We start from the raw sequence: 20,109 nt of genomic DNA, 5'->3' as shown, positions 1-20,109 counted from the left end.
GTCTGATGTTAATTACATGAAGTATAGGAAGTAGCAATCTCAAGTAGATCAAATTAGACGCTATACAGAGCCTGAAGTGTCTCGTTCTTTCTGTCTGTGCAGAGACAGGCAGAAGCATGACCTGTGAGGAGCATGTGACTGACTGAGCTTCATCTGCGCTACTAAATTAGAACTTAATAGTGGAAAGCACCTCGTTAGAATAGTTACATGGCTGTTTACCTCACAGTGAGACGCATCTATCCGCTCAGCAGGCGGCCGTATTTCAGCACCGATAATAAACACCGACGTGGCGTTCTGACTAGCAGGCAGCGCGAACATGAACCACGCTACTGTTCAGAAGTTTTAAATCAATATTCTTGATTATATATGATTATATTCTCCGGGGTTGTTTTATTCTATTCAGTAAACACCAGCAAGTCTGGAATGAAATCATATTGCAGTCACATATAGGGAATTATTCCACTATAATGTTTGCGGAATGTAATTTCAGAGATTTTTGGAAGAAAAAAACAAAATCGAAGAAGCTGTAAATGTTTTTTTTTTTTTAAAAATTAAACAGTATATTCACTTAAAAATTATATACACATTGTCTTGATTATTATGTTTAGGGTTTCTTAAAGCTGAGTATTTTATTGGGAAAAATCCCAGTTTTCAGCTAACGTCCAACATCAATGAGCCGTAACATTAAAACCATTGAAAAAAATACATAGGTCCCTCTTGTGCTGCCGAAACAACCCTGACCCTTGAGTCATGGACTCCAAATGACCTCTGCAGTATCTGGCACCAAGACAGCGGCAGATCTCATAAGTTGTGAGGTTGGGCTTTTGTGCATGGATTTGGTCCATGGATTGGACTTGACTGTCCAACACATCCCACAGCTGCTCTATCAGATTCAGATTTGGAGTCAACTTTTTGTCATGTTCCTCGAACCATTCCTGAACAATGTTTGCAGTGTAGCAAGGAGCATTATCCTGCTGAATGAGGCCACGTCCATGAAAAGGTGTACATGGTCAGCAATTTAAAGTAGAACTAATCTTTATTATCACCATACAGCATGTTTGCATATCCCAGCTGGGGATATGCACCCCGGAGCAGAGGGTTAAGGGCCTTGCTCACCTGCCCAGCAGTGGCAGCTTATTGCTGGTGCTGAGGCATGAACCTCCATCTTCTGAGGCTTAACCACTTGACCAACTACCGTCCATATGAATGCCATGACTCAAGGTTTCTCAGCAGAACATTGCTCAGAGCATGACAATGCCTTCGCTGGCTTGCCTTCTTCCCAACAGTGCATCCCTGTTCCATCTCTTCCCCAGGTAAGCCATGATTCATCAGACTAGGCTAGTCGTCTTGCCATGATAGTTTGACCCTTGTCAGAATCATGCAAATCCTTAAGGTTTCTGCTTTGAGAACTGACCTGACTGAACTTTACTTGCTGCCTAATATATCCCGCCCCTTGACAAGTGCAACGACATAATGTTATTTTCTTCACGTCACTGGTTTTAATCTTATGGCTGATTCGTGTGTTCATATCCATATTGTCTAGTGCATAATTGTACAGTGTGTGTAATGTATCCACATGCACAGTGTATATATATATATATATATATATATACTGCAGAGATAGTGCACAGCCGTTGCATGAAGCACTGACTGCTGCAGGGAAAGAAATGCACCCCCAGCTTTGACAGATTGTGTCATGTTTGCTTTTTTTGACACATTTTTGTATCTAAATTATGCTGAATGAAGCTTTGATAACGCCTACACCCGGCGCTTTTACAAAGTGGCTCATATGAAAGTTCAAACGGCTCGAGTGTTTTAATTTTTGTTAATCGGCGATAACCGAGCCTCCGTTCACCTGACGAGGGAGGCAGATGCAGATGGAGATGGTATGAGGGTGTGAAGGGAGCAGAGGGAGGATTATGATTCCGGGCATCACAGCAGTCCGGGAGGGTGCTGAAGGCAGCCTCTGAGTGTGCACTCCAGGGACTCGCAGTGGTGGAGGAAAATTAACAGGAAAACATATCGTGAAATCATCTGAAAACAGCTGGAGGCTGTTGCACTGAACTTTATTTAGAAAAGCCAAATCTTAAGCAAATCCTGCACCTTAATTGCTATTTGATTGATTTGATTGCATGATGCAAAGACTTGTATGTCATTATGTACGGTCATGTGATACGCTGGAGCGCCAGAGCTATTTTTCCCTCTCTGCATTCTTACACAGCCGGGCGAGTTGATTAAGATTTAGTGAGTTAATGGCATAGAAATGAACACAGATTCCTCGTAATTGATCCTGCCAGCTGTAACTAAGCACTAACAACCTAAATTGGGAAGTAAGTCCACATGGTCGACAGAAACACATGCAGGACTTTAAAAATAACTTGCGAATGGGGGGAAAAAAATGATGCTTGTTAAATGATGGTTAATAGAATTGGAGAAGGGTTTGCGTTGTGTGTGGGTGTGTGTGTGGTATTAGTAGATGAAAGTGGAGTGTGTGTGTGCATGCAGTGTGTGGAGTATTTGCTCCATTTTAGCAACCGGGACTTCAACAACATCCTTGAGGGGAGAGTGGGGGCATTATGAAATTTATGTATGAAATATTGCAAAGGAATCATGCCATTGAAGCTGACGCTCATTAAATTTCAGATGCTGGGCTGAAATCTCAATTTGCATATATATATATATATATATATATATATATATATATATATATATATATATATATATATATAAATATATATATATATATATATATATATATATATATATTATAGTAGAATATACACTCTATAAAGCAAATATATGACATGAAAAGTCAATAATTGAGCAGTAATACAGTTCAGTATAGGTGCTGTGGCATGAGAAAACCTTCTTTATGGTAAAAATTGTAGATATTTTCTACTGTATTAATTTCTAGTGATGTCATGAAGGAGGAGTCAGGAACGGTGGATGCAAGTGTAGCTTTATAGATGAATGGTGCAAACAGCAAAATACTAAAAAACACAAGAATCAAAAACTTGAATTATAAACATGAGGCAAAATGTAAAATTTCATTTTGAAAGCCAATATTTGATAACAGACTTCTAAAATGATTATTTATAGATAGATAGAAATTTATTGATGATATATATTTTATTATGGCACGTGAATATTCAATAAAGCCTGGAAAGGAAATCACACTTAGCTTGCTTTAATCTGTTTTTTTTTTTTTTTAAAGATTAAAAAGAAATTGCTAACATTGATTAAATATATTTATGCTTATGTGGTGTCTAAGTATGTTATAGGCATTTTTCTTTTTCATAAAACCTGACTTATTTATTTATTTATTTATTTATTTTATTTTGGCTATTTGTCTAAATTTATCCACAGTAACATCCACTAACATATGCGCACTCACGTTAAATAGTAATAAAATATTAAAAATTCCAAATTCCCATATTGAAAATTTCATTTGTAATCTATTTTAATTTAATCCTGTCAGTTCTTCTAGCTTCTTTGGTGTCCAGCCAAATAAAATCCAGTCCCAGCATAGCAGCCATGTCATCATCTGTGATTTAGTGGCATGAATCTAAATAACACAGGACAATTAAAAGGCAGACGTAGTGCACAGTGGTGGTGTGTGTGTGTGTGTGTGTTCCGTTCATATGAGGAAATTGAGGTTAAAAAATATGCTGCACGTGGGCCAAGTCTGAGCAAATAGCTGCCTTTATCAGCAGCGTCCCTGCCACAAGCAGACACACACACACACACAGGGAGAGGGAGAGAGGGAGAGGAAGATGAGGGAAGGGAAACAATGTGAGGCAGATATGACATTCATGACGAATAAGATATGAAGAGAGAAGGTCTGCTACAGCTTCTGTTTTTCTGCCTGGATGCAGGAAGGATATGCTTCACTTCTCTACTACTGACATAATCTCATCATGAAATATTTTTATTTCTGAAAAGAAAATAATTACAAGCAAGACGCCAGAAAAATACGGAGAAAAGGAGAAAGGTTATTTGGTAAATGTATGAGGAAATTGAAAGCATGCATGTGTTTAACGATGAGAATTTACTTACTACAAAAATATTATTCTATATATATCTATTCTCTTCAGGTTTTCTATTAGGGTTTTCAAGATACAGTAATTTTGATTTCAATAACAATATTTAAATGATTATTTAACCTACCTGAAAAAGTAATTGCCACCTCCTTTTAAATCATGAAAGAACTGTGATTAACCACATTAATTTAGAAAGCTGAGTTAAATTTCACTAGACACACCCAGACCTGATTACTGCCAGACCCAATGAATCAAGAAATCACTTAAATCGAACCTGTCTGACAAAATGAAGCATGCTTAAAGAGCAACACATCATGCCACGATCTAGAAAGTCAAGAACAGATGAGAAACAAAATAGTTGACATGTATCAGTCTGGAAAGGGTTATAAAGCCATTTCTAAGGCTTTGGGATTCCAGTGAATCACGGTCAGAGCCATTATCTACAGATGGAGAAAATGTGGAACAGTGGTGAACCTTCCCAGGAGTGGCCGGCCTACCAAAATTACTCCAACAACATCTAAAGAATTGCAAGCCTCACTTGCCTCAATTAAGGTCAGTGTTCATGATTCAACAATAAGAAAGAGACTGGGCAAAAACGGGATCCATGGGAGAGTTCCAAGGCAAAAGCCATTGCTGACCAAAAAGAACACAAAAGGCTCGTCTCACATTTGCCAAAAAAATATCTTGATTATCCCCAAGACTTTTGGGAAAATATTCTGTGGACTGATGAGACAAAGTTGAACTTTTTGGATGGTGTGTGTCCCGTTACATCTGGTATAAAACCAACACAGAACTTCATAAAAAGAACATCATACCAAAAGTCAAACATGGTGGTGGACGACTTGCTAATTGATGGAACCATGAATTCTGCACTCTATCAGAAAATCCTGAAGGAGAACGTCCGGCCGTCAGTTTGTGACCTCAAGCTGAAGCGCACTTGGGTTATGCAGCAAGACAATGATCCCAAGTCCACCTCTGAATGGCTCAAGAAAAACAAAATGAAGGTTTTGGAGTGGCCGAGTCAAAGTCCGGACTTAAATCCCATTAAGATGCTGTGGCATGACTTTAAACAGCCCATTCATGCTCGAAAACCCTCCAATGTGGCTGAATTAAAACAATTCTGCAAAGAAGAGTGGGCCAAAATTCCTCCACAGCGATGTGAGTTATCGCAAACGCTTGATTGCAGTAGGGTGGCACAACCAGTTATTGGATTTAGGGGGCAATTACTTTTTTTTACGTGGTGCCAGGCAGGTTTGGACAGCTTTTTTTCCCTTAATAAATGAAATAATCATTTAAAAATTACATTTTGTATTTACTTGCATTATCTTTTGTGTAATATTAAAATATGTTTGATGATCTGAATCTTTTAAGTATGATAAATATGCAAAATATTAAAATAACAGGAAGGGGGCAAAAACCTTTTCACATCACTGTGTATATATATATATATATATACCATCATCCATAACATTAAAACCTTTGACAGGTGACATGAATAAATACACCAGTCATGTGGTGGGATACATCAGACACCAAGTGAAGGGTCAATTCTAAGAGTCCATGTGGGGAAAATGGCCGAGCGAGGATCTGAGTGACAAATTAGTAGCCTCCAAATGTGGTCCATGTACAGACAATTGGGGGACCAGTGATAGCTTCATAGGCCCTCTTATAGATGTGTATGGGGAGCCAAAGCTTGCAGAATCCCAAAAAAAGGAGATACTGTGCTGTAATATTTCCTGCTAGCTTTGATAGAAAGGTGTCAGTGCGTCGAAAACAGCAACAATGGGCACGTGATCTTGAGATCTGAAGCATGGAGCAAGGTAAGAATCATGGTCTTGTGAATCAGGATGCACTATGGGAAGAAGGCAAGATGGTGAAACCTTGGGTCCTTATCCCACTCTGAGATTAACTGTCTAAAGAGAATCACTTGTCTATATCCAACATAAATAAATACGTAAAATGATTAAAAATCAGTCGTTATACAAATGCATCTCTTTCTGTTTGTTTTTGTTTTTCAGCCCAGAAAGAGAGCGTGACTGTCTCATTACAGTTAATATATGATTCTGCCTCTGACCTTTTGTTAATGTCATACATCATACAGTTTTACATCTCCCTTGGATTATGTGACCTGACAGAAATTTTCTGTTTTCCTTTGGTCTTGGTCTATGAGGTAAAAGAGGTAAAAGATTGAAGCACAAACAGAGGAACATATAACGATATGAGCAAATTAATACATCCTCTATTTATAAACTCTGAAAATGGTGGAAATGATCATTTTCCTGTTTAGGCTTTGTTACTGTTAATCTTTAAAAGATTAGCAAATGTATTGTACAAGCATAGAGGCCAGTTAAAAACATTTGTTTCTCCTTGAATTGTACTTAAACACAGCGATTCCATGCAAAGACATATTAAGAGCAATTCGCAATTAAGAATCACTTGCACCCAGAGCTTGTATCAGACAATTAGACAGGACTGATGGTGCAAGTTGCCCTCCAGAGTGACCCCAGTTCTCGTCTAGCACGCATGGTTTTGTGAGATAGCATTCAGAGGACAACAAGAGGCAGATAAAATACCCGGGTAGATGATTGCTCCAATCAGGTACTGAGGTGCATGGCCGTGCTGAAAATAACCCAGCTCTTGTCAGACAGACAGGAAAAGTGCCGGTAAGATGGACATGGCCCCCGGGCAGTGGTACAGTTTAACGAGTTTGAGAATAACAAAGTCTTGTGTGCCGTTTGATTACTCTCTCTCATTTTCTCTTGTGTCTTTTTTTTTTTTCCCCTCCATTTTCCTTCTGTCCTTGTTCCTCCTGTCATGCTGCCTCCATCTCAGGATGGCTACACTAAAACATTTTTCAGGCTCATGTGCACCCTGGAGTAGGGAAAAGGGCTATGAGTTTTTCTTTATGAGTTAAATGCTATCAGCAGGATAGCAATTCCAATCCAAGCCAATAATGTTCTATTATGCCTTAATGCCGCTAGATAGTATTGTTACAGTCGTTCTAGTGACCATACAGTATATAGTGAATGTAAAGCCATTTGGAATTGTGTGTTAAAGCCTTGATTTAAACAATGGTGATGGCATGTTGAAGATGGAGGAGCTTGCGTTACCTACGAAATTATAAGTATTAATGTTACTAAACATGCACGTGATATTCTTTACTTATGGAACCAGTAATATTTATATTCTTGTCACTGGATTATTCAAATAGAATTGAATACTCAGACTTTTAAGTAAATAATATTTGAATGCAGTATGAGGACACAAGGTAGCATAACATGAGCATAATTATATTATATAATATTAATATTATATAGGCAAATTGTAACGTTTTTATTGAAAAATAATTAACCTAAGGATGGTAAAAGTAACTCTATAGACCTTGTCATGTTTTATTCTTTACGTATTATCATATAGATACAATAATACATGTTAATTGTGATATTAGGTAAGATGGGTATGGGTTCCCCATTTTATCTCGCTCTGTAGATGATTCTATACTATATGTGTGTGTGCCATGTAGTTATATGTAGGTGATGCCATCTTTGCTTTACATTATAAAGTGATTGAATAGTTCTGTATTTGTTAGGGGTTCAGGGTTACCCATTGTTGCCATGATGATGTAGGCTGCTGTCAACACATCACTCTAATAGTGACAAATGGTACTCATTACATCAGTGTTAATTTGCCCTCTCGATCAGCCTGGGATGCAGATACTCAGGCTGAGCTGATCGAATTGTCAGCATAATTACTGGCATAAGACCTTATTAAAAGCCTGGGCCTCTGGATCCAGTGTCAGTCACTATAGGCAGGCTTATCACTCACTGGCATCTCATCCACTGCTCACAGACGTTATTTTATGTCCTGCATTATGAGGACATGTGACACGGTTGTGCGCTCGATGCATGTACGACGGCCATTCTGAAGCCGAACTCATTACTCATTGCAATACTCATTAGAATTTCATTACAATATACTGTTTTGCTATGGATTTTCTAAGCTACTTTGTACTCAGGTATAAAAAACAAAAACAAAATACAAATTCCCATTAGCAATAGAAATATGCAGTTAAATCTAAGTCAGCTTAAGGAGGCATAATGGTCAGCACATTTGCTTTGAACCTTCTTGGTTCTTCCTATGATTCAGGGTTTCATCCATGTACTCCAGGTTTCCTCACCCAATTCAAAGACAACCTGTAGGCTGATTGGCGTCTATACATTTTCTGTAGAGTATAAATGTGTGTGTGTGTATAGATGTGGGATTGTGTCCTGTGATGGCTTCTTGGCACCCAGTCCAGTGTGTCTCCTTCCTTGTGCCCTGACTCTATAAGCAAACAGAAGTGTGAGGCAGAACATACACTATATTGCCAAAAGTTTTGGGACACCCCTCCAAATCATCGAATTCAGGTGTTGTTTTTCAGGGGTTGGGCTCGGCCCCTTAGTTCCAGTGAAAGGAACTCTTAATGCTTCAGCTTCATACCAAGACATTTTGGACAATTTCATGCTCCCAACTTTGTGGGAACAGTTCTGGGGGTGACCCCTTCCTGTTCCAACATGACTGCACACCAGTGCACAAAGCAAGGTCCATAAAGACATGGATGAGGGAGTTTGGTGTGGAGGAACTTGACTGGCCTGCACAGAGTCCTGACCTCAACCTGATAGAACACCTTTGGGATGAATTAGAGGGGAGACTGAGAGCCAGGCCTTCTCGTCCATCATCAGTGCCTGACCGCACAAATGTGCTTCTAGAGGAATGGTCAAAAATTCCCATAAATACACTCCTAAACCTTGTGGAAAGCCTTCGAGTTGAAGCTGTTATAGCTGCAAAGGGTGGGCCAACTCCATATTACATTCATGTGCATGTAAAGGCAGGAGTCCCAAAACTTTTGGCACTATAGTGTAAGTGCATATGCTTGTGCTTTATTAAGGATGATCCAAGAACCACCATCAAAGTCTATAGCTGAGCTCAGAACACAAGCAGATGGCATAACATGAAGATAATAGCTTTATATAAGCAAGGGGCCAAACCAGGAAGTTCTACAAGAAGGAAAGAACAGGAAACGTTGAATACTACGGCTTACACTTAATGAGAAACAACATGGCAGAGGTAAACAAACTAATCAAGACACAAAACAGGTAAACACATTAGGGCAAGCAACCAATGTCCATTACAAAAGCAAAGCAAAAGAACATGTTATAACAAGATGGAGTGTGCTCAAAACTTAAAATTGCACTGGAGCTATGCTCATCATGCTGGGAAACGTAGTGTGTGCTTACAGGCCCAGTAGTAGTAACAAAAAACTGCCTTTTGGGTGACATTAGACTGCATTACAGCATACAGTTTTAAAGAGACAATGCAAACAGCACTAAGTGTGGATTATGATTATGAGGTTCAGTGGAATCTTAGTGTGAGTAAGTGCTGGGATGGGCATACGATAATCTTTATGACTCAGTTAATTTGTGCATAACAATACTAAATTCAAGTATTTTTCCATGCGTGCTAGCCTTCAAGCTATCATTATGCCAGAATTTTATGTTCAGAATTTCAGGAGGGTGGAATGAGTTGAGTCACTGCAGTGCATTTAGATCAGCCTCAGAGCATGTCTCAGATATTTTAAGGCTTGGAATATCTTCTTCAGAGCAGAACAGAACTGAATATATGGCTACACTGTGCAAGCACTGTTTTATATAAAAAGCTAAGGCATACACTTGACACAAAAGCATGATATGACTTTGCTAGGAGCAGAACAGAAACACCATGGCAGAAGTAACTAAAGGAATCAAGACACAGAACAGGAGAACACATTAGAGTAATCGACCAATGTTCATTACAGATGCAAAGCCAGGACCAAAAGCATATGCTAATAGCAAAAGAAATAAATATATTTATTGATGAACTACTGAGGGAACGGCTGTTTATAGCTGCTATAGCAAAATCGATAACGGAAACTGACTTGCATCAAAGACATTTAACTTTAATGTCTTTAATAAATAAACCTTTGGCATTTCCAAATTCCAATTTTAAATGGGAAAAATTAAACATTTTGATAAATAACTCCCCTGGACCTCTGTTGTATGCTATTATACACCATTATATTGGTTCAAATTTGATTAGTACATGCTATCATCTAACAAAAACCCAACAGATTACTTTCGCAACTCATTATACAACATGAACGTATAAAATATGCTGGTTTGTGGTTCGAAGACCAGACTAAAAGTACTGTGCCTTTGTCAGCTGGTCTGGAGTTCTTAGGGGTGGGGTGTTTCAGGTTTAATGATCTTAATTAACAATGATAAGGCTTCTTATCCCCTTTACAACTGCCATCTGGCTCCGGTATTTACCTCCTGATTAGCTCCAAACAAGCTAACGGGAATACCAAAAGAGAATAGTGACAATCTGATGCTATGCTCCAAATGTCTTCGGAAGCCAGGTGAAAGAATCATGACTAGGAAATGTAGGCAAGCACTAATCAACAGCGAAAAAATTCCAATGAAATAAATAGCTAATAAATTAATTAAATGAACTTGTTATTACAAGACAGTTGGTTGTGAGAGCTCCTGAATTAGCTGCACTGCATTCCATTGCTGTCGCTGCATCTATATTTACATCTGTTTCGAAACTATTGTTCTTACTTGCGGCCTGTTTCGGTTACTGCTAATCGCTGACACTAAGCATCTCAGTGTGGTTGGTTTACTTTAGAAAAATGCATGGTCAGAAATGAAAATCTGCAGGATACTGTCACTTTGAGTGAAGAGAATCAGTCCTTCCCTTGACCTTTTTGATATTGAAACACATCCAGATACTGCATGGTTTAGTGGTGTAATAATAGTGGCTTCTCACACAGCTAGCTTTAAACTAGGAGCTAAACCCTCCTTAGGATATCAAATCTTAAACGCCCATTCCTAAGTAGGTCATTGCTTACAATAGCTGCAGACTCCTTTCCCCCCCCCCTTTCCCCCACTCCTCTTCTTTCACCCTCACACCCTATACGCCACTAGCAGTGCTTGGCAGACTGCATGCATCAACACACCATTTCAAGCTGCATTGGCTTTTACACAATTGGTCTGAATAGAAGCAATGCAGGACAAATCACAAATTAATAAAACAGTTCCATAAAACAAACTATTTTTTCCTATCGCATATATGCTGCCTACACAACACTAGCTGCTGTGCTTTAATACATCTCACTTTAAGCTTGAGGTAACAACACTGGCATAACCGTCAGCTCAGTAGCAGCACAGTCACGTTCAACCGATCAATACTTCACCACCACCCCCAAGTTGGCCTGTGCCTTTAACTAGAAGAATAAAATAAATATTTTACACACATCCAATCATCTTTCACTTTATTGAGTTTGATCAAATAGCACAATGTTGGGCTCAAAATATTCTTGGATTCTGTGAACACATTAAGGTGACTGAATACCATTATGCTGACTTTCCCCTCTCTGTTCTATCTTTTCTTCTTTCTTTTAGGATCAAGATTTCTCATTACATCCACAGGGGCCTTGTATATTCTGGACGTGCAGTCAGAGGATGCGGTGAACATCTACCGCTGCACCACACGGCATCGATACACAGGAGAGACTAGACAAAGTAACAGTGCCCGATTACTCTTATCAGGTGAGGGATTCATTCTTAAGTCTTATGTTATATACAAATGAAGTAGGATACATAGCTTTTTTCCCCCCAGAAGTAGTGCAGTTTACCTATTTGCTAATGTCCTTGTCAGCATGTAAAATTCTCATTGAGTGATGACTAGTTGTTCTCCACTTAATCAAAGAGCCAGGGTTACATTTATATCGTACTGTTCTACTTCCTTTAGTTAAGGTATACTAGGGCAGCTTCCTTCAGAACTAGTGGTGGCCATATATCAAATTTGCCAGGAGGTTTCGAAAAGCTTTCACACTACAACTGGCAGTCATTTTCAAATTGCACTTAAGAGCCCATTGGCTTCATCTAATCAGACTACCAAAATACATTTAAGCCTACTTTCTTTGGCAAATCTGCCTGCAGCTCCTAACCGTCTTTTTTACACCACCCTGACTAGTGGAAAACTCCCCAGAGCATTGACTAGTGAATATATTTGGCAGCTAGTCGACTAGTCTATGCAAACCTTAGCACAAAGTGAGAAAACTTCTCACTTTGCCTACCTTTAAGTGCTGCATAGTTGCAGCTTGCACACTCACAACAATGGTACACTGGGGTATGTCCCAGAGGCCGTAGCATAATTTCAAGGTCTGTGCTCTGCAATGCCACAGTGACCTCTTTGTCTCAGACTGCAGGGTAGTCGGCATGGATGGCCCGTCAGTAATATTAACAGGTAAAACAAAGATCTTTTCGGATTCAATGGACACAATGATTACACAGTCTGCCAGGGGCACTACTGCATCATTCACATCCATTAGGGCCAGTAACAAATCCTGGTAAAAAAAAAAGAGCTTGTGTCTGTCTCTGCCTTGTTCATGAACCATATCAGACAAGGAGTCGTCTGTCAGTTCACAAACAAACCTCTACACTTCAGTAAGGTGTTTTGACCTTAACTGACTTAATAATTACAGATTGTCTGGCACAGGACAGTGAGCTCCATGTGTACAATGTTTTGTAATCAGCTCTTAAGAGAAGCTGTTTCACCAAACTTGCTAGAGGCATCTGACACTACTTTTGCTGGACCAGCATAGGGTATGCATATGGGTGCAATTGCCCAAATAAAGGACTACACACACCCTGCCATTGCAGGTATACAATCTTTATGACACCCTGGTGCCAAAGAAAGGGGTAGGGCAAAGTGAAGAACTCTCTGGGATCATGCAGCAATTATATGTGGAAATTCATCTTTAAAGACACAGTGAACCTGTCATTGCAAGTGAAGGATAATGGCTTGGTATGTATCATTCACAAACAACATTTTTAGTTGCATTGCCCAAGTTCAATTTGCGAACTATTCTGAAAGCTTCTTCATACTTGGATTCATGCCACACAGATTTATGAGCATGGCTTCATCAGCCTATAACACTAGTGAGACATTGTCTGTAGAGACATTAATCTTAACCTTAGTCCTTCCGTATCTGCCATCACTGTTAGTATATGCACTCTTTGATCAGGTTGCTGTGTCAGTGTGCTTTTGAGTGCATGTAAAAAGCTCCTTAATGCAGTTGATACATTGTTGGATAGCCCAGTAACTTTCTTGGGCAACTATACCATGATTTTTGATAGATCAAGATTGAGTTTCACTATGGTAGCCATAATATCACCCTGCAGGACAATTGCAATGGTTCCTGAGCCAAACCTGCTGTCCTCCATTCTGATCATCAGATGGTGGACTTGTGGCCATGCTTAGCAAGTGGGCTTCCAGCTAGAGGATGAGAAGCAGCTGCTGAAAGTATCTCAAGGCCTGTCTTTGGAGGCACAATAGCTAAAAGGCTACCGTAAGCTTCTCTAAGCTCTTGCACTTTAGTGTATTTTTGCATTGCTGCTATGAGCTCTTGCAGTTTGGCGCTTGTCCACTTGCCAGTTCCTGCCCCTGCAAAGAAGCTTACCTCTTTCTTCCCAGCAAGCTCTGCTACCATATCTGTTGCCTGTTTTACTCTTCAGTGTGCCCTCACCATGCCAGAGGACCGCATAGGTATAGTCAGCCATATTTCCATACCCTGGGAGGTATGTTTTACATGTCTGTAATGTGCAATTGGCCAGTTGCAATGGTTTCGAACAGCTCACCACTCTATTCTGAAATATGGAAGAGGTTAGGAAAGTTGACAATTCTTCAGCAAGTGCCACAAATTTTAGGATTAAAAACATATTAAGATTATAAGACTGGTTACTTTATGTAAGTGGCCATGCTGCTGCACACCACCTTAAACAAAGAAGTGAACGTCTTGTGCAGTCATTTGCAGCAAAAGTGATAATAAGGCCAATATTCATGGTTCACATCAGTGCACTCTATACGCTGGTGCAGATTTAACAATAATAAGATTGGCAAGAGATAGATTTTATTGCTCTATAATCTGTGTCTTGAATCCACTTCCTCAACATATAAACAAGAGGTGAGAATATGTGGTCACATTGTGAAGGAACTCAAGCAAGTACATTTTTATTTTCCTTATTATCAATTTGGCCCCTTTTTGGGGGGGCGGCGTTGGTAGCTCAAGTGGTTAAGGCTCTGGGTTGTTGGAGCCCAAGCCCCAGCACCACCAAGCTGCCCCTGCTGTGTCCCTGAGCAAGGCCCTCAACCCTCTCCGCTCCAGGGGAGCTGTATCCTGGCTGACCCTGCACTTTGACCCCAACATTTGGGATGTGCAAAGAAAGAATTTCACTGTACTGTAATGTATATGTGACAATAATAAAGACTTACTATTTTTTATTTAGACAGTTGGCATTATTTGTGGGTTTTGCTTTGAGCGTCTCTTGTACCAGAGTTTTATGAACATCAACACAGGTGATAACCTGGCAAAGGTTAAATTGTAGAAAGAGTGATTGGGTGAGTGTGAATACATTCTAAAGAGGCATTTGGTATAAATATCCCAATTAGATTTCATATGGATTTTATTAGATTTCATTCTTTGAGTTTATTACTATTAAACTCATTCAGTGTGGTGTATTTGTAATCCATTCATATGGAAACGGATCAACATTATAAGCTGCAAGATATTAGACATTCACTTCAGGAAAAAACCTTGCCAGCTCAAGGACAGTCATTTCTGATCATGAAAATGACAACAGAGTGCAAATGGAAATAAAATTTAGCCTTCCCTCAACAATACTGCTTAGTTCTGCTTGGCCTGTGTGACAATAGAGCTCAGTATGTTATATGATATTAATCAAAGTAGTTTTCTTTCACTTTTCACGGAAGACCATTTTTTGTACTATATTATGACACCTTGAATATAGAAACCACTCAAAACTAATAACTAGAGATAATTTAACCTGGGAATTTAAGAGTAATTACTTTCTATTTTATTGTCTACCTTTCTTTATCTTTCTCTGTCTCAGAACCTGTGGATTCAGCTCCAGTGATTCTGGATGGCTTTGAGAGGAAAGAGGTCATGGTCGGTCATCGGGTGGAACTGCCCTGCAAGGCGTCTGGTCACCCTCCACCTCGCTACCGCTGGCTAAAGGACAACAGCCCTCTGGAGTCAGACAGTCGCTACCACCAGAGTGTCTCAGGCCTTCTGATTGAGGCCACTCGACCCAGTGATGGAGGCAACTATGTGTGTGAAGTCTGGAACAGCTTTGGCAATGCCAAGGTGGTGGGACGGTTGGTGGTCAAACGTGAGTTCCCAATTTCTAGTGGAAAAATGAAGTGAAATGTTTTAGTCACAGATTTCAAACTGCACCACACAGGCCATGCTCCAATTCATAATGACATAAATGTAAGTAATTAAGCAAATAATGTATTGAAATACCAGTTCAGGTCCCAAAGAGCATAGAGATTAGTAATTAAGCCTATATGCATAATAAATCTTTCTTTTGAGAAAAAGTGCTAGCCATGAAGTACCACTGGATGGTGAAAACTTGGAAATCCAGCCTAGATTCTGGAAAAATAGCTCATTTGCTCCTCTCTGTCTGTGTGTTTTACTCTCCAGAGCCCCTGAAAGCAGTGGTGAGTCCTCGTAAGGTGAGAGGCAGTGTGGGCAGTCAGGTGTCTCTGTTCTGCAGTGTCACTGGCTCTGACGAATATGAAATCACCTGGTACAGAAATGGAGAGAGAATCCAGCCAGGGCCAAATGTCCGCATCACTGGCCTCAACCATGAGAACCTGGTGATGGAGGGCATGGCCAAAAGCGATGGAGGAGCCTACCAGTGTTTTGCACGCAATGGAAAGATGTCCACCCAGGATTTTGTGCAGGTCATTCTGGAGGGTAAGTTGAATTTAACCTAGACTTAAAAGCCCTGTGAGCAGGATTTGGACGGAGAGGGACTCAAGGGATGTCATTCTCTTGAAAAAAAATCATTTTTATAGATGAATATATGATACATCAGTACACCACAACAGTATGACAGTGTCTTAGCACCATGCGTGAGTGAAAGCTGCTAGAAACTCACATGACCCGTGTTCATTCATCTTCTGAGTGTTTGGATTTCGGCAGTAAACAGCCTACTCATCCACAAAGCCCACCTAGATGTTCAAATCTGAAGAAAGTTATGTTTTTGATGTGGCAAAATATGTAGGAAAATGGGCCAGAAACATTCAGTGCCTTCTGATGTGCATCTGCTAATCTGTGTGAAAAAAGCATGACTGATTATGAGCTGAGTCAAACAAACTCACTAATCTCAGGAACGACAGTGTCAGGTATAAGAGTTTAAGCGATACACAAACAAACATAAATAACATTTAACACGGTTCTTAATTTACTTTTATCAAATGAACATGTGTTATTGAATATGGTCAAACCCCATGTGTCCCACATTAACTGTGGTATTTACATACACAAACAATATACAATAAGCTGACTAACTGGTGTATATGGGTTTCATGTATTGCTAGACTGGTATCACCCCCTAATATATACACTTTGACACCAGTTTCATATTGCATGTTTCAAGCCTTTGTGTTGCACAGATCACAGGATCAAAAAATGCCATGACTCAAGTTACCCCTAAGTAGAAACTATGACTGCATTACAGTTCTGATTTTCAAGATGACTGTGTCTTAATGCTGCTTCTATGGTGTGTCTGTGCAATACCAGGAAGAAGAGTGTAATGAGTAGATTTTGCATTAATGTAGTTAAAGCTGTTTCCTTGACTTGAGTAATAAACTATCTTGCTAACAACAAAATGAAGATCTACCTTACAATTCAGACCACTGGAATGGGTTCCTTGTGGACCTAGTGGAGTTTTTTTGATTTGCTTGATTTGCTTGTTTCCCCATTGAGTACCAAAAACAAGGTATGACCTTATGACCCTGACCTCGCATGTGACATATGTAGCCATGGCCATTCTTGTATTGCTGAGGAAGCAGAAGAGGTCGACTCAGGACAAAGCCTCAACCTATTTGCAGCATACTACCAGTGGTGATGCAGGAAGCACACCTCACAGTCTATGGAAAATGCAGGACTGTAATAAGGACTGAAACAGACTAATGTGACTGCGAGGCTCACTAGGAGAAGGCAGGCAAGGTCCTCTGTGGCACATTTAAAATGAAGATCATCAGCTGCCCCATGGAGAGAAATGAGTGTACACCCATACTAATTTGGAGCACATAGCAGAGAGGCTGTCAGAGAACATAGGCCAAATACAGGAACTATTAGCAGCAATGCAACAAGGCAGTAATGATCAGTACAGCTGCCAAACATGAGAGCTGAGATGGACTTCCAATGACTGTTTCTTGTTTTCAAAGCTTAAGGAGTGTATTAAAAGTGTTCCATATCACAAATGGATCATTTGGAAGGTCAGATTGTAAGCCCAGTGTATGACACAGTATCAGATCATGTGTTCCAAGCAGGCTCAAGGCTGTCTTGGCAAAACTAAAGCTTGATCCTTCACCTTGTGTAGTCGAACAAATGCCTGATTCATTTTGTGGTATATCAGGACTGTATTGATTATTCCACATTGTACCAAATTCTTGGAGAAAACTGTACACTTTAACCATTTAAAAAGACAGGAAAGCTAGTTATAGGAGTACACATAATGTCTGCAATGGCAGCTGAGGAAACCACAGAGCTGCAATTAATGCCACAAGTACAGAGAGACCTCCCTAGTACTATGCGTGAACAAGACATTGTGGGCAGACCCGCACTGTGCAAAACCCGTAAATAAAAGGACAGACACACTTGTGTGTAAAGCTTGCGAGCCTAATCTCTATCACTTACACCATGCCACATTCCTAACCCTCAAGTGTTTTTCCTGCTCTAACACACCCACTTCAAATCTAGAAGGGCTGTTAAGGATCTGATTAGGTTAATCACGTGTATTGGGGCAAGAAAAACACAAGAAGGACATGGGTTTCCCCAGGAACAGCTTTGGGAACCTGTTCTTTAAGCTATGGAAGCCATAGAAACAGTATATAGAAATAGTGCAGGAAGAGGAACCAGAGACCCCTAAAGTTCTACTGAGGACAGATAACACTACAGTGGTTTTAGATCAACCACCAAAACTGTTGGCCAGTGTGTATTCACATATTATTGACCAAATGTAAGACTGTATGCTTTTCTGCCAATATTACTGTTTTGGTCTGGACCTGGTGCTAGGCAGTTTATTCAGCTTGCTGTATGAACTAACAGGAGAGAATAACACATATAAAAAGTGTTCACTGAAGCCAACTTTTTGGCCATGGCCACAGCCAAACAAGAGACATACTGTAGCAGATTGTATGAGTGGTAGGTCAGCACTCAGTGCCTGGACTGGAATTCAATAAAGATAGACTGTAATAAAGATAGGTATTCGCTATATTAATAAAGCGAACAACATAGAATTCCCTGGCCACATTCCACAGACTCTATAGATGTCTTATATCACCCCATGAGTTCTGTAACGAATTAGACTCACTGTCATCAAGAAGAGTATTTGACCCTGGGTAATTTTTACCATCAAAAAAAAGCATTGGTTGTTTTCATCATCACAAGTACAGTAAAAAGACCCTGAGTGATACTGTGCTTACTGACATTGGTATCTCGAGTGATTCTCATCTACAACAGAAGGCTGTAGCAGTGCCTTGCCTCATCCATCCTCAGTAAGGTACAGTAAAGATCGGTTGATCATCAATTACAGAGCACAGTACTAATATATTGAGTGATTCTCATTATCAATGAAGAGCAGTGATTGACTCTTAAACTCAATGGAACCAGTATCAGCACTCAAGTGACTTTAATTCTCGAATAATATTGAGTGTCAGCGATTACCCTGCATGAGGATCAGCTTCTCACCCTTAATAAGAAAGACAGAATGTTTGAGGTGTCAGCATTACACACAGAGAAAAGTTGTTGTTAGCATTCTCTAACTATATTGCTTTTAATGCTTGGTGATGGAGGTAGCGAATGGGAAAATTCCAGTTCCACTCTGGAAGTCCTCCACTTTGTTGTAGTATCACAGTTTCACATGTAAAAGTCAGTGTTTAGCTATAAATATGAATGTAAACATAGATTTTTGTTATTGTTCCTCATCTAATCAATTTCATTTGACCTCAAGCTACTGAAGCGGCCCTTTCGGATGGCTGTATGAGTTTCCCAGAGAGGAACTGATAAAAGGTAGCGATAAGAACAGTAGTGAAATATAACCAGAATAACATTTTGCCTAATGTTAAGATAAAGCTGTGTTTACAGTAGCATTCAGTTGAGATGGATCTGATCTTCCCATCGTCAGCCAGCAGATACGGTACCTGAGCCTGGTTGCTGAGGCAACTGTGTCCCATGGTAGTGGAATTGAGTAAAGAGATATTGATCATCTATAATGATGTGGAGTGAGTCTGCACAATCAGAGAGCAGTGATGAGGTATGACTTCAAGCTTAGAATCACTGCTGGTTAAACTTGAAAGAAATAAGAGACATGGGAAAACAAAGACGAGGACAATTTCTAGTTTTGAAGGACAAAACTTTTACTAAATGATACGTTCAAATCTTACCTCTTTATTCGGTCGACAGTTTTCCTGATTATCATGGTGTTTGAGGGTTATTTATTAGGCTTTTTTTTTTTGGCAGCCTGCGTTTCGAACAAACTTTATTCAACAAACTTTATTCTCCCCTGATGCTTCAAGTACTAATTTTCATTCTGCTAGAACTCCTAGACAAGCTCTATATATTTATATATTTACACATGAACCATTCTTTTGCTTGAACCTTTTCACAAAATTCTGACTAGAATTCTGTTTGCCTTGTTTCTATAATATCAAGGTTAAAAAACTAGTATTTAAATTCTAGTTTGACTGTAGTCTCGTGGCTTACAATATTAAAGTAATATTAAAATATTAAAGCACATTTTATGTGCTGCCATTTCTGCTGTAAACTTACAGTGACATCAGGGTAGCATGGTTTGATGATGATGATACGTTCAAGAGGCAAGATTTTATTTGTCATGTATGCAGTTAAACAGGCGTCTCCTCCCAAGACTGTGCATATAAATAACTGCATATAAAT

General features: G+C 39.6%; 1 protein-coding gene across 1 annotated transcript in view; it reads left to right on the top strand.

Annotated features, from left to right (window-relative positions):
• dscamb (Down syndrome cell adhesion molecule b) overlaps positions 1 to 20,109 on the top strand; it is a 133,452-nt gene that overhangs the window by 61,676 nt on the left and 51,667 nt on the right. The window contains exons 4-6 of the mRNA XM_058418997.1: positions 11,519 to 11,665; positions 15,032 to 15,310; positions 15,625 to 15,900. Of these exons, the coding sequence (XP_058274980.1) occupies positions 11,519 to 11,665; positions 15,032 to 15,310; positions 15,625 to 15,900 (702 nt within the window). The remainder of the gene's footprint in view (positions 1 to 11,518; positions 11,666 to 15,031; positions 15,311 to 15,624; positions 15,901 to 20,109) is intronic.

This window comes from Hemibagrus wyckioides, linkage group LG20, assembly GCF_019097595.1.
Source record: "Hemibagrus wyckioides isolate EC202008001 linkage group LG20, SWU_Hwy_1.0, whole genome shotgun sequence".
In the NCBI taxonomy this organism is placed as follows: domain Eukaryota; kingdom Metazoa; phylum Chordata; class Actinopteri; order Siluriformes; family Bagridae; genus Hemibagrus; species Hemibagrus wyckioides.
Note: the sequence above shows the minus strand (reverse complement) of the source record. Positions and strands in the feature narration are given on the sequence as shown.